Source organism: Rhineura floridana, chromosome 9 (assembly GCF_030035675.1).
Source record: "Rhineura floridana isolate rRhiFlo1 chromosome 9, rRhiFlo1.hap2, whole genome shotgun sequence".
NCBI lineage: Eukaryota > Metazoa > Chordata > Lepidosauria > Squamata > Rhineuridae > Rhineura > Rhineura floridana.
The window spans coordinates 124,317,281-124,341,558 of NC_084488.1; the positions used below are offsets into that span (position 1 = coordinate 124,317,281).

Below are 24,278 nucleotides of genomic sequence, written 5' to 3' on the forward strand. Positions count from 1 at the left end.
AGGGAGGCTCAGTTCACCTTCGCAACAGAGAATGCCATTTGCCATCTGTACCCATTTCTGGGCAGGGAGAGCCTTGCCAGAATGGTCCATGCACTTGTGACCTCAAGACTGGATTACTGCAATGCGATTTTTGTGGGGCTGCCCTTGCAGCTGGTCCAGAAGCTGCAGCTGGTGCCTATCACAAGCTCATAACGCTTCTCTCTGAAAGGACTGCAGCACTGGCTTCCATTGTGCTACCAAGGCTGTGTTGAGGTTCTCATAACAGTGTGCAGATAACTGTCTATAAAGACTTGGATGGGACCTGGATGGTTCAAGAACTGCCTCCTGCGTGCATTTTTATTTATTTATTTATTAAATTTGTTAGATGCCCATCTGGCTTGGCTGTCCAGCCACTCTGGGCAACGTACAAAATAAAAACATACAACTACATTAAAACATTAAATATCTCAACAACAATAATAAAACCTAACCCTATCAGTTGCGGCCTTCTTTGAGAGCCCTTCTCTGTGTTCTCTAGAGGGAATCCAAGGATGAGCAACACAGGGAAGCAGAGGCAGGCATAAATGTTGGGACGTCTGTAGCTCAGTGGCAGACCATCTGCCCTCCATGCGGAATGCCCCACAAGAAGAGCTCTGCTGAATGAGACAAAGTGGCCCATCTAGTCCAGCATCCTCTTTTCACAGTTGCCCATGGGAGGCCTGCAAGCAGGACCTGAGTGCAAGAGCACTGTCCCCTGGCTCATTCCCCCAGCATATCCCAGCAGGGTTGGCAGACCCCTGTCTGAAACCCTGGAAAGCTTTTGCCAGTCTCTGTATTGAGCTAAATGGACCAAATGTCTGACTCTCAGTAAAAGGTAGCTTCTTATCTTCCTGGGGTACAACTTCCCTTTCCTTTGTTGAGGGTCCTACTTCATGCTAGCAGTTTCACCGGTAATGCTCTTTTGTGAGCTTTTCAAAAGGTTGCATTTCAGCTGACCAAAGATCTTTTGCTTAAAGCTCAGTGCCTTTCGCAGTTGGAAGTAAGCACTCCAGAGTTCAGCGGAACCTATTCCCAGATAACTAAGCATAGGGTGGCAGTCCTGCTGATTGTAATAAATTGGGTACTGTGCTATGTATTGTTGCATGTTGGTTGGTGTGTGTGTGTCTGTGGAGAGAGAGAGAGAGAGACTGGTATATATAACAGATCAACACAGCTGCCTATGGACTCTCCTTGGGGATGTTGCTTCGGGGGCTGTCATTTCTTGTGCTACTTCAAAAATTTGTCATTGCTAGCAAGAGCAGTTTGGGGGTGAGTGGGGGGAGAGCACAGGGAGGAAACCTACCTTTTGGGTTGCTGATCCTAATGTCATTTCTGAAACCTGGCCATCTACAAAGTTGGTGAGATCAGATTTCTGTTCTGAAATAGAAATCCTGGCAGATCTGTCAAGTGACTGAAGTTTTGTTTTTGTTGTTGCTATGTGCCTTCAGGAGAGCCAGTGTCGCGTAGTGGTTCAGGTGTTGGACTACGACCTGGGAGGCCAGGGTTCGAATCCCCACACAGCCATGAAGCTCACTGGGTGACCTTGGGCCAGTCGCTGCCTCTCAGCCTCATGAAAACCCTAAGTCAGAATCGACTTGAAGGCAGTAGTACATTTACATTTTATGTGCCTTCAAGTACTGTTTTGCTTTGGGCTCCTGTTTTGTGGCTTAAATCAGAGAGCTTTGGCTATGGGGCAGTATACAAATGTAAATGATAATAATAATAATAATAATAATAATAATAATAATAATAATAATAATAATAATAATAAATCAGCCTTCGTCAGCCTGGCAGCCTCCAGACATTTTGAGCTACAACTTGCATCAGCCCCTGACAGCAAGGTAGCAGTGTGTTGATTGTCTATTGGAAACCAATGCAAAATAGACACCCATGGCAGAGACCCATTCATCCAGCTGGGAAAGTCTGGAACAAAAATGCCTTTCATTTTTTTCTGGAAAGTGCAGCTATTGGGTGGTATTCAGTGCAAGTCTGACTCAGATTATACCCACTGAAGTTAACAGACATGACTAACTTAGGGTCATTAATTTCAGTGGGTCTACTCTGAGTAGGACTTGTGCGCCCCTGTTGTATCTTGGCAGGAATGCTGTGTCACACAACAGGAGCAGCCACACTGAAAGCCCTGCTCTGAGCAGGCTTATGACTGTGTTCTTGATCTTCCTTCATCTTTTCCTTTATTTTTTTTCTTTTGCTGAGCCCTTGGGATTGTGTCGTTCCAATGCATTGTACATATTCCTTTACATGTTTTTTTTTAATTTACAAAATTGCTATATAACTTGGATGTGATGGATGCAAGGATATCATTTATTTGGTCAAAAGCCAGTGGAGAGGTGAGACCTTCAAAGAGGGCTCTATTTTTATCTCTCTCTGCAATTGACACCAAGGACCCAGGCGTTCCAAGCGCTTTCACAACTGAGAGCCTCTGGAGAAAACAGTGAAAGAACAAGTCCTAATGAGATTCTGATTTTGTTTCTGTGGTCGGGGAATACCGATGGGCAGAGATGGTGCAGAGGTCTCTTCAGAGTGCCTTGAGCATTTGAATTGGAAGCGGTGGGTGTGTAATATTAATATTAAAAATGAAAACTTCTCAAAGTGATACAAAATGATAAAAAACCAAAAGTAAAAATAGCATTAAAACCACATAATAAAAACAGTTTCAAATCCAGCACATTTTATTTATTTATTTATTTATTTATTAGATTTATATCCCACCCTTTCTCCCAATAGGAGCCCAGGGCAGCATAGGTACTGATTGGAGTAAACAACTCCAGTTACAAGGCTTATTGAAAAAGGAAGTCTTCCATAGGGCCCCCCCCCAAAAAAAAACAACAACAGCCAAGAGAGGTTCCACCAGCCTGAATATGTAAAAGGAGGGAGTTCCAAAGGGGCTGGTGCTGTTACACTGAAGGCCCAATTCATACATTGTACAGAATGGACTTCCTGATGAGATGGTATCTGCATGTGGAAAACATTTGCAGTTCTTTGAGGGCTGGAGGTGAGTCAGGTTTGCTTCAGGGTCTTGATTTGCTTATAGCTCACTTACCCCATAATTGGGGTCAAAAGCTTTATTTTTTCATGTTAGGGCTATTGTAGATTTCATCAACCTCCTAGAAAACATTTCTGTTTTCATTGTTATGAGTCCCTCCAGGCATTCTGTTTATTGTGTGTCCTTGATGACTTATGCTGGTATCGGTACTGGGGCTTTCAATTCCTTCTGAATCTGCAAAAGTTTTGGGGAGGGCATGTGGCGTTGTTTCCATTCTGTATATGCCCTGTAACTTCCTGCTGAAATCTTGCATAAGAACATAAGAAGAGCCTGCTGGATCCGGCCAGTGGCCCATCTAGTCCAGCATCCTGTTCTCACAGTGGCCAACCAGGTGCCTGGGGGAAGCCCGCAAGCAGGACCCGAGTGCAAGAACACTCTCCCCTCCTGAGGCTTCCGGCAACTGGTTTTCAGAAGCATGCTGCCTCTGACTAGGGTGGCAGAGCACAGCCATCACAGCTAGTAGCCATTGATAGCCCTGTCCTCCATGAATTTGTCTAATCTTCTTTTAAAGCCATCCAAGCTGGTGGCCATTACTGCGACTGTTCATAGCACAAATGTTCCCATTTATTTTCGTCACACTTTTCTTGTACTGCAGCCGAAGAGTGCCCCTTCAGATGGCAATGATGCAATAACCTTGGGGAAGCATTGCAGCGCACCTAATGAAAGTGATCTGTGGATGGTCTAGTATAAATCTTCTGCTAATGCACTGTTATTGTGTCAATGCCATGTTGCGAAACCATCCGCAAAACAAACTAAACACTAGTCTTAGTGGGTGCTAGATCAGGAAAAAGGGTTTTCCCCAGACATCCTAAATTTCTATGTGATTTTCTTTTTGTCCTGGAGCAGCATTCAGTCAGGAGAGTTCCCAGTCAGCTGTCTGAAGTGATTCAGGCCAGGCAGTTTGGCCATCTTGGTGAGAATTCAGGCCTGAATTCTGTACAGTTGGCAGCTCTCCTTGTGGACTGTGGTCAACCTCACAACCACTACAAGAGTTCAGTGCTGAATGGAGATGTAGTGCTATGTTATGCATGTGAGAAATACTACTTTGCATTTTAAAGGGGCTGCCAGCTTGCCTTTTTTGCAGGGGGAAGGGATAATCTGTATTGCTGCAATTGCCAGGCATGCCTGTATGGATAATTGCTTTCTGTTGAATGCCCAAGGAAGGAGGGCTGTCTGAAGACACTTTGGTGTCATAGGTGGAAAACCCAAGTGGCAACTCTTAAAATGGGGCGCAGTCCATTGGGAGCTACTTCTGTGCAAGTCTCAGTGAAAAGATTTGGAACTGTGCACAAGGCAGCCGTCTCGTCTCCTGCTTTTAGGGGTGTCCGGATGTCAGCTTTTTTCATATCTTGTTCTGCGATTGATTCCCCACCCCACCTCCCAATAAATTGTTCACCTTTCTAAGGACACTTACCCTGTCCCTCTTCTCCTGCCACCCCACCCCCCGAAAAATGCTTGGATGGGTATGGACATGTCAGCCCTTAGGACCCAGGGGAAACGCTTTTGCAAACTGATTGGACAAGGCACTTCCCACCCTGTATTAAGATCTTTTATGGGGGGGGGGGAGAGAGACACGGTGACTTGGCTCCTGCTCAGAAAGTCTAAACCTTGGCTCACTCCTGTTTTTCTGTTTTTCTCTCTCCTTTTTATTGTCTCTTGCTTTCTGAAGGCAGCCTGCTACCTCCCTCCAGAGCATGGCGTCTTGCTGAAGTTTGACACGGAACCAACCAGAGCAACTTCTGGGTGGGCCAGATGGCGACGGCAAACAAGGGTGAGTGGTGACATGGTGTGGTACCCGAGTGAGGCTGGATGCCTGTTGCCGTAGCGACCTGAGCATCCCCGTGTGGTCTTGGGCTATTTTGTCTTTCTGTGTCGAGGCTGGTTTATCCCTTACATGAAGGCTGCGTTTCAGAGCTTGTATGCTCCAGAGTTACCCTGGTTTGAATGCCAAAGCTGTCCTGCTGGATCAGGCAAAGTCCAGTCGGCTATCACCTTCATCCGGTGGCTACCAGTTAGCTACCGTGTGGCTGCTGCTGCTGCTTGTTAGACCAGCCTTTGCCAACAAAGTCCTGGTTGGGGCTGATGTGCATTGCAGTCCAAAACAGCTGGAGGACACCAGGTTGGCTAAGGCTGTACTAGACGGATACCACACACACACTTTGTCCAGCCCCATTTTGGGGGAACCTTCTAAACTAATGGCCGTTACTACATCTGGGTATAAGAAAGCAATGTTCTTCCTAAATTATTATTGTCCCCATCAGAGGTAGTAGAGCTGGTTTTGGGGTTGTGTCCAGAACTGGTGGTGCAGCCAGGGACATGCAGGAAGGAGCTGGCTAAATTTCTTGCAGAATTGCTTTAATCCCTTACTCATTTGTGTGTGTGTTTGTATTCAGCTCCTGCCTCCTCTTAATCCTCAGTTTCAGAAACTGGATGTAAATGCTTCATGCTCTTGGGCTGCAGATTTGTTCAAAATGTTTGCAGCAAGGAAATCTGCACGTTGCAGCAAAACCTTTAATGAAAGGATCTGAGCCGGTTTTGTGCAGAAGATGGGCTTGGACTGAGGCAAACTCCAGGTTCGAATCCCCATGTGTGTGGGTGGCTTGGGACAGTGGGCTGCATCTTGACCTAACCTTAATTGCTTTTTAAGGATGTTTTAATATATTTTAAAGTCGTGTTTTTATGATGCTTTAGAGTGTTTTTAGTGTTTTTGTTTGCTGCCCTGGGCTCCTGCTGGGAGGAAGGGCGGGATATAAATTTAATAAATGAATAAATAACAACCTTTCTCAAGGGTTGTTGGGGGGATAAAATGGGATAACTAGGAACATCGGAAGCAGCTTTATACTGTCCCATTGGTCCACCCTGAGCTGCTTGGAGGAAGGTGGATACTTATATGATAAACAGCCCCTGCAAGAGGCCAGCCCTTAGGAAGCCTCATTGGCTCTTCTGCAAACTTTTAGAAGACACCTGGGTTCTCCTAAGAACTGACCTTTCTGTGTCTGCTGTATTTTGTATTCTTGAAACCCAGTTTCTTTGCATTAACCACTCTCCTAGTTATTTTGCCTTGCTAACAGCACAACCCTGTGTGTACTTGTCTATTCAGAGGTAAGGCCCCTTGGGTTAAATGGGGACTTGCTCCCAAGTAAGCACATATAGGTTTATAGCCTTACTGTCTGATCCGGGGCTCACAGTGTGGAATGTGGAGCTGTCGCCCCCACCCTTTTTCCTTTTCTCCTTTTGCTGGACAAGAGTTACTGGAAAGGCAAGTCAGCATATTTCGCCCGGGTGGGAAGGCACAAAAACCATTTTAAGAGGAGAAGCCCCCCAGAATGAGACAGCAACAGTTGCAGTTAGTCTTCCTGCTTGGCTGTCTTTTATACAGTGCACGGTTTGCATTTTCATCAGCACAGGGCAGACTTTAGGCTTGCGTTTTTCATAGAATCCTGAGATCCACAAATTGGAGCCTTTTTGCAAAAAGGCATACTCTTAGAATTAAAGAATTCTGAGCCCAGGAGGGGTTTTTTTTGTGTGTAGCAGAATTCAGTGGAGCTCACAGGCCTTCCACAGACACAACTCCACTCCTGGTCCTCCCCACCACCAACAATTTTCTTCATTTCAGCACTATAATTTAAGGAGGGCGGGTGAGTCATTTTTGGTGTTGTCATTGTTAAACAATTGGGGAGTCAAGAAATCCCTGTTGATCTACTACAAATCACTCAGATCTACCAATAGATCCAGATCTGCCTTCTGACCACCTTTGATCTATGCAGCAACTGATTTAAGATGATGATGATGATGATAATAATAAAATTTATATCCCGCCCTTCCTCCCAGTAGGAGACCAGGACGGCAAACAAAAACACTAAAAACACTTTAAAATGTCATAAAGACAGACTTTAAAATACATTAAAACAAAACATCTTTAAAAACATCTTAGAAAGCAATTCCAATGTGGGGTTGAGAGGCAGGCGTAGTAGGGAACTGCATGCTGGAAGAACCAAGTTAGAATCCCCACTCATAGTAGTGAATTGCTTCACTTCTAAACTGTCCACACTACTGATGCAGTGTGGCATAAACCCAAGCGAAGCTAGAAAATGAAGCCCTTTACTGCTGAAGTAAACAACTGCTGTGTTGCTGCATCATCCGAACCACGCCCGCACATCCTTCCTCTGCCACTGAGACCCCTCTGGATAACCCTCTTTGGCTGGTTGGGATGAAATGCAGGACTTGTGCGTTGGATACCCAAGACTGAGTCCCGTCTGTGCCACGGGCTTGCTGGTTAACTTTGGGCCTGTTGCTTAGCTTTTATTTAAGAGCAAATGCTGTTGCTGTTATTTATTTATTTATTAAAATTTATATCCTTCTTGCAAAAGGAGCCTAGGGCTGTTTACATTTATTTGAGAGATGCATGCTCTGCTTTTTTGAGGAAATCCTCCACAAAGCAGCTTATATAATATTTAAAAATACAGATCCAGTGATCAGCCTCCATAGCGCTAACTGCTGGCAGCAGAGTGCCATAAGAACCTGAAAAGAGCCTGCTGGAGCAGACCAGTGACTCATCTAGGCTAGCGTCCTGTTCCTACCGTGCCTTCTGCCCTGCTCCTATGGAGTGTGTGTGAAGGGAGGACTTACAGGAACCCTGTTGGCAAAGTTTGGGTGCCTCGCATAAAGGGCGAAGGGCAGGGATTTTTAATTCTCTTCCCCCCTCCCCCAGGAATGAATAGCAGCCACCTATGTGGGGAGGGGCCAGAGTCCAGGGGTTGAACACTATGGAAAGAGGACTCTGCACAAGGGTCCTAGTGGCCCTTTGCTTTGATCCAGCTGCCGGGCTCTTAGGATTCCGCTCTCTGCCCCAAACCCTAGAGAGCGGCTGACCCCTGTCAAACTCAGTGCAAAGGTACATGGTCCGTAAGGAAAAATGCTAAAATCTAAATTATTCCTTTGTTAGGCCAACTGAAATGCCAGAACATAATGTGCATGCTTATGAGTTCTCCAGAGCTCTTCAGTCCAGAGCTAGATGATCAACGGGGGGGGGAAGGGGGGGAGTTGACGGATGAATGCAGACTCCGTGGCTTCAACAAGTGAGGCTCTTTAGGTGCTGCGCAGGCATTGGGTTGCACCAAGGCGTCCTCGGATTGAGAAAACGTAACATAACGGCTGATTCCCAGTCTCTGGAAACACAAGACTCTTTAATGCCACTTACAATCAGCCTTACAGCTGGTATAGCCCAGTGGGGAGGAGTGCCTGGCTGGGAGTCCAGCGTCTGTGAGTTCAAATCTCTGCTCGTGTCTGCTGGGTGTTAAAGGCCAGCTAAAGATCACCCCACAGGGAGTGGCTCAGGGGTGATGTGCCCTGCCACCTGTGCAGCCGTGGGCAAGCTGCATAGTCCCAAGGAGCCCAGTTGCCACCCAGCTGGCAGTTGCAGACAAGGAAGGGTCTGGCTTGTGCAGCGGTGGCAAGCTGAGCAGGCCCTCGCCAGCTGGGGAGGACTAGCCTCAGAGGAAGGCAATGGGAACCCCTCTCTGAATACCGCTTACCATGAAACCGCCCAGAGAGCTTTGGCTATGGGGCAGTATATAAATGCAATAAATAAATAAATATCCACAGGGTCGCCATACGTCGGGATCGACTTGAAGGCCGTCCATTTGCATTTCACAATCAGCCTTGGAAGGCTGAATGTAAATAATTGTAGTGCTAATAAACTAAAGGAACGTAGTTGGGATATTTATTTATTTATTTGCTTATTGCATTTATATACCGCCCCATGGCCGAAGCTGTCTGGGTGGTTTACAGCAATTAAAAACATTAAAAACAAATACACAATTTTAAAAACACATTTTTAAAAAACAATTTAAAAACGCATGCTAAAATGCCTGGGAGAAGAGGAAAGTATTGATCCCTCTCCCCTTAATGGCCTTCCAAGAGGTCAGGAGAGAAACTGGGGGGGGGGCTTTGCAGTTCTTGTCTCCTCGTTTGGAAGAGTTGGGGCTGTGAGCTGGGAAGGCTGTGCCACCACCACACCCCATTCAGGAGTAGGGAGGGGAGGGTTAGGTACCTCTTTGCCCAGGCCAAGTTGTTACTGGCTCTCCCCAAGTGCAAACTGAACGGCATCTATGATTTCATCTCTGGATACCGAGTCAGACCCTTGGCTCATCCAGCTCAGCACTGTCTCTACTGACTGGCAGGGGTCTCTCCTAGCCTAACCTGGAGATGCCCTTGGGGATTGAGCCTGGGGCCTTCTGCGTGCAAGGCAGGCATTCCGCCACTGAGCTACAGCCATCTAGCTCAGATATTATGAGAAACATTCCTATCCTGCCCTTCGCCGTGTGTGGATTTCCGGGCAGTGTACAACAAAAACATGAATACGAAGTTACGGTAATGAAGTGGCTGATAAGATGCTTTTTATGAAAGCAGACAAGGACGGTGCCACAGAATAAAGTGCCTGGGGTCTCGAAATTAATGTATTTTTTCTTCCTGGCCAGAAAAAAGGCTGCGAGCTAGGTGCCCGATGAGCCTTTTTTGGAGGTGGGCATTCCATAATCAGGGAAGACCCTCTCTCGCTTTTTTAAATTGACTGATTTTATGTAAGAAATGGTGATGATGAGGGTGGGTTGCAACAGTCAAAAATACAGCATTAAAAACACTTTAAACAATGGACAAACCAGAGTTTGCATAGCATTAAAAAAAGCCAAGAAGTACACTAAGAGTTGTACAGCTGCAAAAGGGAAGAAGAGAGAGTCTGAAAGCTCAGAGAAGGCCCTCTCCTTTTTGTGGACAAAGGGGGCACCTAGAAAAGGGCCACAGCGGTGGATTGTAAAGCACAGGCAGGCAGATTTATATGGGAACAAAGGATGAGAGTAATCATAGAATCATAGAATAGTAGAGTTGGAAGGGGCCTACAAGGCCATCAAGTCCAACCCGCTGCTCAATGCAGGAATCCAAATCAAAGCATTCCCAACAGATGGCTGTCCAGCTGCCTCTTGAAGGCCTCCAGATATTGCAGATATTATTATTTTTTATTGAACCATCAGATCAGGGTTGACTATCCAGTGGCCTTCCGGATGTTGTGGGAGTCCTAATTTCCATTAGCCACAGCCAGCCTGGCCAGATTGCTCCAGTTCTCTGAATTAGCACAACCTAAGCAACAAAACAAACACCCCAAATCCTTGGGCCAAGAAATGTACAGCCTAAATGTCCAGCTACCCAAACCAGCCTTTGCCAAGATGGTGCTCTCCAGATTTTGTTGGATTGCAACTCCCATCATCTTGTAACCATTGGCTGCGGGAGTTGGAGTCCCTCAATATCTGGAGGGCACCTCATTGGTTACCTTGGCATAGAGCAAAGGATGCATGGGGATCTCATTTGTGCTGGTATGATTGATTCAAAAAGTGACCCTGCTAGCAAATAGTCTTTTTGAAGGGGAAACCTTCTTTCATTTAAAGCGTTTTTTTATTCCCTGCAAAGCCTCCCAGAGAGGATTTCAGAGCGGAGAAAAACAGGGCCTTCCCTACTCTTAGACTTACAATTTAGAAGACACAACACAAAAGGAAAAGGGGAGGAGGAGGGGACAAAAGAAGCAAGCGTAGGGCACCAGTTTTTCATGTTAAAGTATTCTCATAGTGGCCAGCTAGGCTGGAAACAGTTCAGGTAGCCTGATGGAGTGCCCGTTGCTTGGTGGCCATGCTCCTGGGCTCTCTTCAGCCAGCCCCTGCTTGTGGTGAAGCTTACAGGAGGATGTCACCCACCCTGGCAGCAGAAAGGACTAGACAATGGGCTGTGCAGCTCTTTCCCTCCAGCCCTTGGCACTGCCTTCTTGCCTGATCTTGCTTGGTTTTGTGCCTGTTGCTGCTTGTTTGTCCCCCAAGCATCTGCCCTATATCATTCCTTCTGTCCATCAGATATGCAGTAACCCATTGCTCTGAACTTCCTCATGTTTCCTTTGTAAAAAAATAAATAAAAATAAATACAGTGTCATGGGCTGATCTGGGCTGTGGGTGGTGAGCACAGCATCTGGCCTGTACAGTAGGCACCAGGTTCGGTCCTTGCCCCAGTTCAAAGCTTCCTGAGTAGTGGGGCTTGCTCTGTTGTTCCATCTCCAGGCGTTCTCCCACCCTCCACAGTGGAATTAGGCCGAGGCTTGCAGGTTCCCAACTCCTGGTCGAGACTAAAATGGTGAACGTGAAACCATTAGTTGAGGTCTTTAGGCAGAGGCCAACCAAAGGAAGAAAACAACACAAATCGCACCGCAGTTTCCCTTGCTTGACATCAACCCGTGACAACATCACAACCGCTGGCCGTGCCGCATTCTGGGAGGCCTCCCTTCAGGTGGCGCTTCAGAGCGTCTTCTGCGTTTCTTTCCTCCGTGCTTTCCAAACGCGTGTGGGAGTTGAATGGCTCATCATGCTTGAAAGGTCAAGTTGCTCCCTTTGCGTGTGTACCAGATTTCGACCAGCCCTCTTGATGTTCTTTGAGTTAACCGTGTAAGTAACAAACTTACGGCTGGACGGGCTGCTGGGGAATCCAAAGGCTTCGCTCTGCTCGGCCAGGGACTCTGACAAATGTGTCCCTTGCTTCTGAATGCAAAGAGCCAGCCTCTGTGTGCAGTTGCCCTGTGGCAACTAACTCGGGGGTTGCTGACATGATGCCACCCAGATTATGGGGACTCTCAGCTCCCATCTTCCTCGACCTTTGATCATATTGGCTGGGGCTGATGGGGGTGGTCGTCCATGACGTCTGGGGGCACCACGTTGGCCAGCCCTCTTCTGATGCTTTGGATGCACAGGCCAGGGGCAGCTGGTGGTTCCATGTCAGTGGGGCACTGGAATCTGCTCCGGGTTATAATCTGAACTTTCAAGGATCTGTCCACGGTGCCCCAGCGGTTCCTATGTTCCTGCACGTTTGCCTGTGGCGTCCTCCCTCCCCCCATGAGCTTTCTTTGCTGGTCTTCGGGGGAAGCTTCTGAGTTCACACCATCGGAGACTGGTTTAAGTGGTGCCGTAAGAAGCGTTGGTAGCCACCAGAATCAACAGCTTTGTTTATTTATTTGTTACATTTATATACTGCCCCATAGCCAAAGCTCTCTGGGCAGTTTACAAAAATTGAAAACATTGAACATTAAAACAAACATACAATTTTAAAACCATACAAAGTTTAAAACTATGAAGCAGAAATAAACAAGTTAAAAGACCTGGGGTCAGAGCTCAGCACATGCTGTTAGAATGCCTGGGAGAAAAGGAATGTTTTGATCTGGCACCAAAAAGATAACAATGTTGGTGCCAGGCGAACTTCATCGGGGAGATCATTCCATAATTTGGGGGCCACCACTGAGAAGGCCCTCTCCTTTGTTGCCATCCTCTGGGCTTCCCTTGGAGTAGGCACCTGGAGGAGGACCTTTGATGTTGAGCATAGTGTAAGGGTGGGTTTAAGGAGAGAACTGGACAGAATCTGCAGAGGAGAGGCTGGTTAACAGCCAGTAGCTGAATTGAACCTCCATGTTTGAAGGGAGTCTACCTCTGAATAGCAGAAACAGGGGACATGCTCTGAGTGGGGGTGGAGGTGGCTGCTCCTTTCAGTACTTGCCGGTGGGCTTCTTGGAAGCATCTTGAAGCTTTCAGCAGAGGGGAATGGTGACGTTGAGAGGGGCTCTAGGCGGAGCTGGTGAACTTTGCCTCCACTCATGAGTTTAGCTTTCTTCCCCTCAAAACAGTGAGCCAAAATACTGTTCCTGTGAGTGGGGCATTGAATTTTGAGCAGGTGGGGAGACTTCCATTCAGCCCTACAGTTGGAAGCAGGGTGTTCAGCTCTAGCTGGGCCTCTTGTCTGATCCAGCAGGGCTGCTCTCATTCATTACATTTAAAGCCCCCTTTTCTGCCAAGGAAGTCAAGGCGCCCTACGCAGTTCTCCCACTCCTCATTTTATCCTCCCAACAACCCTGAGAGATGGTGAGTGGCCCAAGGTCACCCTTATGCACATGGCTTCTCCTTTTCTTTTTTCTTTACTTGCACCGAGTATCTCCTCTAGTCAGGCTCTTCCAAGGCTTCGATTACGTCTAAGCATTCTGCTTCAGGCCCTTGAACCATTTTTCCACATCCACCAAATGGGCATTTTTTCTTTTGGACTCTCTGGCCTGCATGCAGGCAAGAACCTCTTGCATGCCTTACCATAGTGGGCTCCGTAGAAGCTTTTATTTGTAAGTTTCCACGGCAGATAACCTCTCGTCACTAAAAGCTGGAGTTTTTCATCTATATGCTTTGAATGTGTGGAGATGAGATGCCACCTGACGCGCCTCTGCTCCGCAGTGGGACCGTGCAGGGTCTCTTGGGATCTGTGTCTCCCTTTCCTCCTCCAGTGTCCCTGGGACACCTGCCTTATCTCCGCATGCCGGCATGTTGTCGTCTCTGAATGCTGCAGCTGGTGCCTGTTGATAGCAGTTCTATATTGTGGTGAAAGCCTCTCTAATCTCAGCTCCTTGGTGTCTTCTGTACAAGCGCCTCTTCCATTCCACCCACCCCAAATACACTGATTTGTGTTGTTCTTCCCCCCTTGTCTTGGATCAAATAATAAAGGAGGATGAGCTTTTCTGTGTGGCTTCCGCGGCAAAGCCAAATCTGATTTTCTTCCCTCCTCCAGTGCTAGCCTGAATGCAAAGCAGGATGGGCTGGTCCACCTCAAAAGGCAGATTTTGATGTGCCATTTTAAAATACAGGATGTCAGCAATTTATTTATGGTTTTGAAGTGTTATCTTTGACCATCAATGTATTTGCAGTTGGTATTTAGACTTTCTGCACTCGGTATCAAAAATGTCTTGGGCGATTTTTGTTTAGAGCTTAGGAACATGCAGCTGGGAGGTTTTTTAAAGCCCCTTGCCCAACGCCTCCATAGGTAAGGCAGTCTGTTCCTCCATTTCTTTCTGATCAGCCCAGGCTGCCACCAGCAAATCCCACTTGCACTGTGTCAAAGAGCTTGCAGAGTGAATGGTTCCTGCTTGGACACAAGATTCCAAATGTCCTGTTTGCTTATCTGCCCAGATGTGTGGTTTAAAAAAACTGCTACGTTTCAAGCCCAGAAAGCCCTGTAATTGCAGACTCTTTAAAAACTGCAACTTTACAATACCCTCCATACACCCGTTTGAGGATTATGTGACAAAACATTGCCCAGGGTGGGGGGTGGGAAGAAGGTGATTTGCTAACTTCCAAAGAGCAGTTCCGCTACGCCTGCTAAAGCTATAATTTTGCTTTGCCTGCTCTTGTGTTGCTGGCACCCCTCCACAAATTTGAATTGGCCGTCTAAGTCTAGCCAGTTATATCTGGCTTTGCAATAGAGAGTAGAACTTTGCAGTGGTGCCTCTCTGTTTCTTCCACCCCCCCAAAAAAAATATCTGTGGTTTAATCTGAGATACTCCTGATCTTGATTTTTGTGTTGCAACAACTCAGGATAAGCTCAGGCATTTGGAACAGTAGGATTTCAGACTTCGGGGAGAGGTCACTACTCTTCTGTATGTAGTGTGGAATAGCCAGTGGGATGCCCTCCAGATATTGTGTCCTATGTCAGCCCAGCCACCATGGCCAATGGACCACAGCATCTTGGGGACACCATATTGGCTACTCCAGATGATACTGTGTGTGTAACGGGGCATTTAAACATGTGCTACAAGCATGCACATACACACTAGTCTGGAGTAGCACAGTCCAGGGGAGTTCACCACCTCTTTTGTTGACAGCGTGTCAGTGTGGCGTGTCTGCCTGAACTAGAGTGGCTCCAATCTAAGACCCATCTTGGATCCACCAGCCAGACCAGTTCTGAATTATCTGGACCTTCAGCTCTGCTTCTGAGTCCTGACTCCAAATAGTGGTTCTGTGTAATGTTGCTACTTGATCGTTCTTCCTTAGATTGGTTCCTAATCTGTGCTTTGGTTTGCTGCATCTCCTCTAGGCACCAAGCCCAAAGTGGGGAGTGTCCGCTTTGCCCCGACTCAGACGGTGGAAGGATCTTCCAGCCATGTCCACTTTGATGAGAAGCTTCACGACTCGGTGGTCATGGTCACCCAAGAGAAAGATGGCAGCTTCTTAGTGAAGGTAAGGGCTCTGCGTTCCAATCCTGTATGTGTTTTGTTTGGAAGAGAAATTCATTTGGAAAATTCACACTTCCCGAACTAATAAGCGAACTGAAACACAGCTATCCTTTACAGTTCACACTTCTCTAAATTTTGATGTGTAGTTCTTGAGCCAGTGTGGCATAGTGGTTATGGTGCTGGACGGTGACCTGGGAGACCAGGGTTTGAATCCCCACACAGCCATGAAGCTCCCTGGGTGACCTTGGGCCAGTCACTGCCTCTCGGCCTCAGAGGAAGGCAATGGGAAACCCCCTCCGAATACCACTTACCATGAAAACCCTCTTCATAGGGTTGCCATAAGTTAGGGAAAAGTGCACACAGAACCACCCATATTAGTGAAAAAAAATGTACAAAAATACATTATACGGTATTAGAGGGAATTGCTTGCAAATTGCATACATCAGTGGTTCCCAAACTTTTTTCCTCTGTGGACTGCTTGAAAATAGTTGAGGATCTTGACAGACCACTGAATTATTTTTCTGCCTGTTGTAGCAATTGTAGTACAATTGTAAAAGAAAGCTGTTTAAAATACCATTAAAAGTCAATTTGGATATTGTCGGAAGGCAGAGCTGGGGTCCCAATCCCGGGGAGCTGGATCCCGGAGAGTTGGGAGAAGAGTATTCGGATGGATGGCAGAGGGAAGGGGGAGGAACTTCCCCCCTTTGGAGCGAAGACGAAACAGAGGAACTGCCAGTGATAAGGTCGCTTAGCAACGGGGAGCCTAAGCCCTCCCTGGACATTCTCACGCCTCCCCCTCTTTCAGGCTCAGAGCAAGAGGGGGAAGAGGGAGGGCTGCTCACAGCCGAAAAGCGGGGAGGCAGTTTACCATCAGCCCCTCCCCTATCCCCCATCCTGGAATCGGAAACTTCAGAAGAGGAGGGGGTGATGCTTCCCCCCTCACCGCGCACACGCAGACAGCTGAAAAGACAGGAGAGAAGGGGGGGAAAGCAGGCAGTACCTGAGGGGCAGTTAAGGAGGAGCGAAAGATTGCGCGCCCGTTTGGCCCCTTCTTAAAGAACAGGCGGGAAGAAGTCCCTTGCTCTGTCAACTTTCTCCCAATGCCGCAGGACCTGTATCCCTGTATTGCTTCATGAGAAAACGCAGTCTTTGTTTGGACATTACCCTAATAAAACACGAATTAACTACAGCCGTTGGTCTGGTTCCTGAGTCACATCCTGGGCCTGACAGATATTCAGTGCAATGGATGTGTCGCCTCCCATCTTCAACCACAAACACGCTGTTGACCAACTGAATTAAGCTTGAGGGCCACAGTTTGGGAACTCCTGGCATACAAGAATGTGTGTCTTAGGTGAATTTCACTTGATGTGAAAAATGAGAAACTGCCAAGATTTCCTGCATCCCAAATTCCATGTTCAGAGGGCTTTGCTCCCAGCTAAGTGTGGACAGGATTGATGCCTGGCAAGAAGGAAGGGGAGAGTGCCAAGGTCAGCAAGGTGGAGAACTACTATGTTAATGCAGGTGGGGTGTCTTTTGGTGTCCTAAAAGATGGCGATGTGGCAGCTGCCTTGTAACCAATGCAGAGGCACACAAAGTCTGGAGGTCGGAACTGCATGTTGCTGCTCCCATCATAGGCACTGTAGAAACCTCACAGGTGCACGAAACTTGCAGAGGTGTTGTTCACTTTAAACAAAACAAAACTCCCCAAACGTATAAAAGTTGCAACCTAAGTTAAGCAAATTAAGCAGTTTTGCACAGTCTCACTTCCCCCCCCCCGCCCAAACTGCTACTCAGCTAGGCGTGAGGTATTGAATCCCTGACCTGCTGGGAACCCTGTCATTGCTTACACTCTGTTGTTTCTGTCTTCACGGTCATTAAAACTGGAAACATGCTTAAAAAAACGCAAACCCAAATCTAACCGCAGCAAAAAAGCTGAGCTGCCGTGGATGGCAGCATCGCACTCTGTGTTTCTGTGCACTTTCCATGAGAAGTTCTTTCAAACTTATTAACTTATTGTTTGGCCCCCAAAAGGTGAGATTTTTCCAGGCTTCCGGAGGAAAAATTCTAGCTCTTTCCAGGAAGAGTGAGCTATATATAAAGCCTGCGTGTATGGACCCTGCTTTGATGAGAGCATAGTGAAATTAGCAGGCCCTTTTTATAGTTCTGGGAATTACTGGTTTAATTCACTTTTGCCCTTCACGCTTGGAAGCCTTCCAAGTGAGGGATCAGGCAAGATATGCTCTCTGGAAGTGTTTGGTGGCTGAGTTGCTGGTGACTGTGTATTTAAAGGGTAAGATAGTCAGTTGCTGGAACCTGCTGGAGGGAGAGTGCTCTTGTGCTCAAGTCCTGCCTTTGGGCTTCCCATAATGGGCACCTGGTTGGCCATGGTGAGAAGAGGATGCTGGACTAGATGGACCACTGGTCTGATCCGGCTGTAGGGCTCTTCTGATGTCCCTACTCTCCGTACAGCTACTGTCTGCCAACCCAAATTAATCTCCCCTCCCTGCAGAGAAGATACTCTGGCTCTAAAAGGCAATTTATCTCCTGGTGGGTGGAAGGCTGTTCCATTCCGTGCCTCAATCTGGTGCCTTGACAAAGACTGGGCCTTGCAAGTGGCTAGGCTGGTGGTTCACCTTGTGGCTCATTCCCACATCACTCCAGTAACTGAAGGAAGTGAAAAGATGAAAAATCCATAGTTTTATACTTACACTGTGCATGTTGGTTTTTCCCCTCACTGAATATATTGATACATAGACCCAGTCAGGCCATTTGACTATCTAGGTTAATGCTGTCTACTCTGACCAGCTGTGGCTTCCGGGTCTGGACCTCTGGAGGCATCCTAAATTGTTGCCCTCCCCAAACTCCAGGACTGTTTTTCCTAGAGGGGTGGACTAGGCTGTGTTTTGGAAAACACAGCAAGGCCTTTTCTATTGGCCTTCCAGAGGATAGATAATTTTAACACCTGTCACATCAGAGGCGGCCCTCTGGTTCTTGTTGGATTGCTTCTCCTGTCAGTCCCAGCCAGCGTAGGCTGTGCTGATGGAAGAAGTTGAAAATGAAAATGGACTGCCTTCAAGTCGATCCTGACTTCTGGTGACCCTATGAACAGGGTTTTCATGGTGAGCGGTATTCAGAGGGGGTTCACCATTTCCTTCCTCTGAGGCTGAGAGGAGTGACTGGCCCAAGGTGACCCGTGAGCTTCATGGCTGTGTGGGGATTCGAACCCTGGTCTCCCAGGTCGTGGTCCAACACTCTAACCACTATGCCACACTGGCTGTCTTAATGGAAGGAGTTCTGAACTGTTTTAATGATGTGTTTCAAACTGTGTTAACCCGCCCTGGGACCTGATGATGAAGGGCAGGGTGGTGGTGATAATAATGATGATGATAATGCCCAGCAATATCTGGAGGGCATCCTCTTGGCTACACCTGTGTTGCATATTTTTTAGCTCTTTAATAAGATTTTATTTTGTCTTAATTAGATATGTTGTGGCCTTGGGGGGTGGGGAAGAGAGTGTATGATGTGTGCGCATGCCCATTGGCTTAGCTAAAAGAAGGTCCCATCTCAGAACACCCTTCGGTCATTGAGCCTCTTGGCGTCTCCAAGAACGAACAGAGTATTCCCTCCTCATGGAGTGTCATGTGAGGCCCCTGCATGCAAAGGGATAACCCTGAGGCTGCTTGAATCCGAGCACCTCTGATTTTTGAAGAATAAAGCCTTATTCTTGATTGCAAGAATAAAGTGACGGCATCAGGCTCCTTTTACATTTATCTGTGCAGTACGCATGCCAAGCCTAATTACTTCTGGCGTTTTGGACATAAAAACCAATTATCCAAGTTTTATTCCAGTAACAGCCTGATTACAGCAGCGGCTTCCGCCTCTGCGTTCTTGATGCTTCCCTTGTTAGGCGTAAAATCAACAGAGTGGAAAAACAGAAATTGGAGCTAGTTGCCGTGTATTCGCTCATTCCTTTGTGTTTCGTTCTCCAGCCTGGGGAGGGTATGTGGGGTGGTGGCGCAGAGGTGTGGGGTAGCATTATCACGAGTTGGTTGTTGTTCTACATTCCCTCCCCATCCCCAGGAGCTTTTGATCTTAATTTTCTTCTGTTCAATATTTAGAGAAAGCTGTTTCAGATACTTTCTGTCTCAGGCAGTATTAAATGCAGTTTCAAAGGCACTAAAATATTTATGGGTATAGTTCTAGCCCACTGGCAGAGCTATGAAACTGCCTTTATAGAAAAATGGATGAGCAGAACTGATGGCCTTCCAGATGTTTTTTTGGATTCCCAGCTGCTGTCAGCCCCAGCCAGAATAGGCCCAGCTTCTCAGTCTCAATGTGTGGATGAGACGATGGTGTCGGGTGGAAGGGTTTGGATTTGTTAGGCACTGGGGAACATTTTGGGACAAGCCGGGCGTGTACAAAAGGGACGGGCTCCACTTGAACCAGAATGGAACCAGACTGCTGGCACTTAAAATTAAAAAGGTGGCAGAGCAGCTTTTAAACTGACTGAGGGGGGAAACCCGACAGGAGCTGAGAAAGGTCCGGTTCGGAATAAACCTCCCCCCTGGGATAAAAACCAAAGAAATGATGAAATTTTAAAAGGGGTAGGCCTAGAAGTAGGCATTGTGAGAGCAGGGGCACAGGATATAAATTCAGAAGAGCAAAATTACCACAGGCCAAACCACAAGTGCCAAAGACACTTGAAGAGAGACACTGCTTACAAGTGCCTGTACGCTAATGCTAGGAGCCTGCGAACCAAGATGGGAGAACTGGAGTGCTTGGTCTTAGTGGAGAGCATTGATATAGTGAGCATAACGGAGACCTGGTGGAATGGAGAAAACCAGTGAGATACGGTTATCCCTGGATATAAACTATATCGGAAGGACAGGGAAGGACGTATTGGTGGCGGAGTCGCTCTATACGTGAAAGAAGGCATTGAATCCAGCAAGCTCGAAACCCCAAAAGAGGCAGACTTCTCCACAGAATCGTTGTGGGTGGTGATACCATGCCCCAGGAGGGACTTAATACTGGGAACGATCTATCGTCCCCCTGATCAAAATGCTCAGGGAGACCTTGAGATGAGATATGAAATTGAGGAAGCATCCAAACTAGGAAATGTGGTAGTAATGGGTGACTTCAACTACCCGGACATAGACTGGCTGCATATGTGTTCCAGTCATGAAAAAAAAGCAAAGTTTCTAGATATTCTAAATGACTATTCCCTAGATCAGTTGGTCATGGAACCGACCAGAGGGACGGCAACCCTGGACTTAATCCTCAGTGGGGACCGGGACCTGGTGCGAGATGTAAGTGTTGTTGAACTGATTGGGAGCAGTGTCCACAGTGCTATTAAATTAAGCATACATGTAACTGGCCAATTGCCACGAAAATCCAACACGGTCACATTTGACTTCAAAAGAGGAAACTTCACAAAAATGAGGGGATTGGTAAAAAGAAAGCTGAAAAACAAAGTCCAGAGGGTCACATCACTCGAAAATGCTTGGAAGTTGTTTAAAAACACTATATTAGAAGCTCAACTGGAGTGCATACCGCAGATCAGAAAAGGTACCGCCAGGGCCAAGAAGATGCCAGCATGGTTAACGAGCAAAGTCAAAGAAGCTCTTAGAGGCAAAAAGTCTTCCTTCAGAAAATGGAAGTCTTGTCCGAATGAAGAAAATAAAAAAGAACACAAATAAATCTATGGTGCGGCCGCATTTGGAATACTGTGTACAGTTCTGGTCGCCTCATCTCAAAAAGGATATTATAGAGTTGGAAAAGGTTCAGAAGAGGGCAACCAGAATGATCAAGGGGATGGAGCGACTCCCTTACGAGGAAAGGTTGCAGCATTTGGGGCTTTTTAGTTTAGAGAAAAGGCGGGTCAGAGGAGACATGATAGAAGTGTATAAAATTATGCATGGCATTGAGAAAGTGGATAGAGAAAAGTTCTTCTCCCTCTCTCATAATACTAGAACTCGTGGACATTCAAAGAAGCTGAATGTTGGAAGATTCAGGACAGACAAAAGGAAGTACTTCTTTACTCAGCGCATAGTTAAACTATGGAATTTGCTCCCACAAGATGCAGTAATGGCCACCAGCTTGGACGGCTTTAAAAGAAGATTAGACAAATTCATGGAGGACAGGGCTATCAATGGCTACTAGCCATGATGGCTGTGCTCTGCCACCCTAGTCAGAGGCAGCATGCTTCTGAAAACCAGTTGCCGGAAGCCTCAGGAGGGGAGAGTGTTCTTGCACTCGGGTCCTGCTTGCGGGCTTCCCCCAGGCACCTGGTTGGCCACTGTGAGAACAGGATGCTGGACTAGATGGGCCACTGGCCTGATCCAGCAGGCTCTTCTTATGTTCTTATGTTCTTAATAGGCAACGGTCAGGGATGATGGGAGTTGTAGTTCAGTAACATCAGGAGGCTCACCCCTGCTTCACAGAGTCAGTCCCTTGATCTGTGTGGCTCTGTGTTGCCTATCTGGACAGCCAGTGACTTTCCAAGGCTTTAGGTTCTGTGGCAAGCATGGCCAATGGCCAGAGATAATGAGAGTTGTAGTTCAGCAACCTCTGGAGGGTTAAACATTCCCCACTCCTGTGCAAAACACTCTGGTAGAGAGACACGAATGAGCCTAACCTCATCCCCTCTCCTTCTCCCAGCCACTTGGAAGCTTCCGCTATTGGTTAACTGGTTTTCTTGTGTAATCCAAACAGACAAACTGTTGCTACCATTAACTATGGTTAGCTTAAAACAAGCCAATTCAATCCACAGTATCTGAAGCTGGCTTGTTTAAACTAATCATAGTTAATGTTGGCCACAGTTCTGGGTTTGGACGACACAGGAAACTGTGGTTAGCCAAAAGTTGAAATTGAAAGCTTCCAAACTCCCTCCCCTCCAGCTTGCTGACCTATGGTTCAGCATGTTGTCTGAACACAGCCTATTTGTTCATCTTGTCTACTCTGACTGCCTGTGGCTCTCATAGGTCTTGAGCAGAGAGAGGACTTTCCATCTCCTGCTATCTGTTTCTTTTTTAACCGGAGATGCTAGGGTTGAACCTAGGGCTGTCTGCATGCCAACCATGCTGCTCTGCCACTGATTTGCAGTCCCTTCCAATATTGAAGCCATCTGTCGGGAATGCTTTGATTTGGATTCCTGCATTGAGCAGGGGGTTGGACTTGATGGCCTTATAGGCCCTTCCAACTCTACTATTCTATGATGGTGGTATTGATTGCACTATATAGTGTTAGCCAACACAAATGCATAGCAATGGGCCTGAGCCCCGTCTTTATTTGTTATTCAAATAGATCTGGCTTTTTACCGTATTTCTTTTCCACCCTTCCCTTGATCCCTGGTTTGTTTTGGAGGAGAAGTGGCTGGAGCCAGCCCTACCATGAGGCACAGTGAGGCATCTGCCTCAGGCAGATATTTGTGTGGGGGGGGAGAGTAGTGGCAGCCCCCTTCACTCTTCCTCCTGAGACCCGGCCTTCCTCTGTTGGAGATCAGAGCAGTCACAGCCTCTCTCACACACACCCAAAGGTAACAGGACCCCTTGAGCGCCACTCGGGTGCATGGACGGATGCTGTCTTGTTGCCAATGTTGAAGTAAGATTCAATGGTCAGTCCGGTCAGCTTCTTCTGTACATGGATTTACATTGGGTGCGGGGTGGGATGCCATCTTGTCCTTTGCATTGGGTGGCCAGATGTCTTAGGCCTGCAGTCTGTAGTTTTCCAGTTTTGCTTTGTGTTTTGTTCTTCATAGAATCTTAGAATAGTAGAGTTGGAAGGGGCCTATAAGGCCATCAAGTCCAACCCCCTGCTTTCCTTGGATTCACCGTTGTAATCCAGTGAACGCAGCCCCTCCCTCACAGCTCTTGTTTCAAAGAGGCTGCGGCACAGATGCGTAAGTAACGTCTGCCTGTGCCGTTACCCAACCATTTCTAAAATCTATATATTTGCTTCCTTGAATAGTCTGCAACTGAAGAGTTCTTTGTAAGTTGACGCCCCACATTTGTAAAGGCTGTAGAGGTGTAATCGCTGAAGCTCAGAGTATGAAGCTCTGAGTTAAAGATATCATTGGAGGACCAAAAACAGATGAGCTTGTGCAAAGTGCGGCGCTGGTAAGAGAACTGGTTTTTAAAAAGCAAAGGGAAGTTTCTAGCCCTTAAGGCAGAAAAAATAGTCATGAAACGATGTGTGTGCAATGCCTGGTGATGAAGTCTGGAAGCTGAAGTGTGCAGCCTAGGTAAGGGTATCGCTGGTCATTGTCAGCCTCATGCCTAGCTCTCTGCATTAATTAGCATATTTTGTTAAGATCATTAAGGGAAGGGACAAATTAATGTGTAATCTACATAGGTTGCAAAATGCAGCTTGTCTTGGCCCAGAATCTGGGCAGCCTGAGTACAGACCTCTCTTTTTAAATGTGTAGTATTACTTTTAAGCATAGTAAAGTGTTAATGCAACAGAGTTTTGTTTCTTGGGAGGCCTGTGAGATACACTTATCCCCCCCCCCTCCTTGAGCTGCTTTTAGCATCTCGGGATTTCTTAAGCCGTTCTCTCAACCTGGACAGAGGCATCTCTGCTTTTTGGACTCCTTTCAGCCACCAAATCTCATTTAGCGATGCTTATTGTTGCGAACACATTCAAGCTGCTGTGAGCGAAGATGCTGGGAGAGGAGCCAGCCAGTTGCTGCTAAGGGCCGCAGACGTGCAGTTGGAAATGTTTTGAGACTTTGCAAAATGATTCACGCTGGCATCTTCGTTGCTTGTTTTTACTGCAATGTGATGGCTTGAATTGCCAGAAACTTCAGGAAGCACCTTTTATACCAGGTCAGACCGTTGGTCCATCTGGTGCAGAGGTGGGAATTTTTTTTTTTCCGGCCCAAGGGCTGCAAACCTTTGTGTGGAACCTTCAGAGGCCGCATGTCCGTGTTGGCTGGGGTAAAGAGGGAATGCAACCCTGGACAAGCTTCCCCACCCGGGATTTCACGTACTTTGAATCACACATGTGGAAATGCAGGACCAGCCTCCCCTGCCCAAGTGGCTTGCCAGTCATCAGCATCTGCTGTTCTTCCCTCCCCCCCCTCCCCAAGCATGCAGAAACATTGTTGGGAAAAGAGGGGAGTGAGAGAGAAAG

General features: G+C 47.1%; 1 protein-coding gene across 5 annotated transcripts in view; it reads left to right on the forward strand.

The window, feature by feature from the left end:
* Window positions 1–24,278, forward strand: part of ADISSP (adipose secreted signaling protein) — a 103,476-nt gene that overhangs the window by 27,949 nt on the left and 51,249 nt on the right. For 3 of the 5 annotated variants that reach the window (XM_061583637.1, XM_061583636.1, XM_061583640.1), the window contains exons 2-3: window positions 4,752–4,853; window positions 15,011–15,153. In XM_061583637.1, the coding sequence (XP_061439621.1) occupies window positions 4,835–4,853; window positions 15,011–15,153 (162 nt within the window). In that variant the 5' untranslated portion in view covers window positions 4,752–4,834. The remainder of the gene's footprint in view (window positions 1–4,751; window positions 4,854–15,010; window positions 15,154–24,278) is intronic. The other 2 variants (XM_061583639.1, XM_061583641.1) reach the window with 1 other exon arrangement.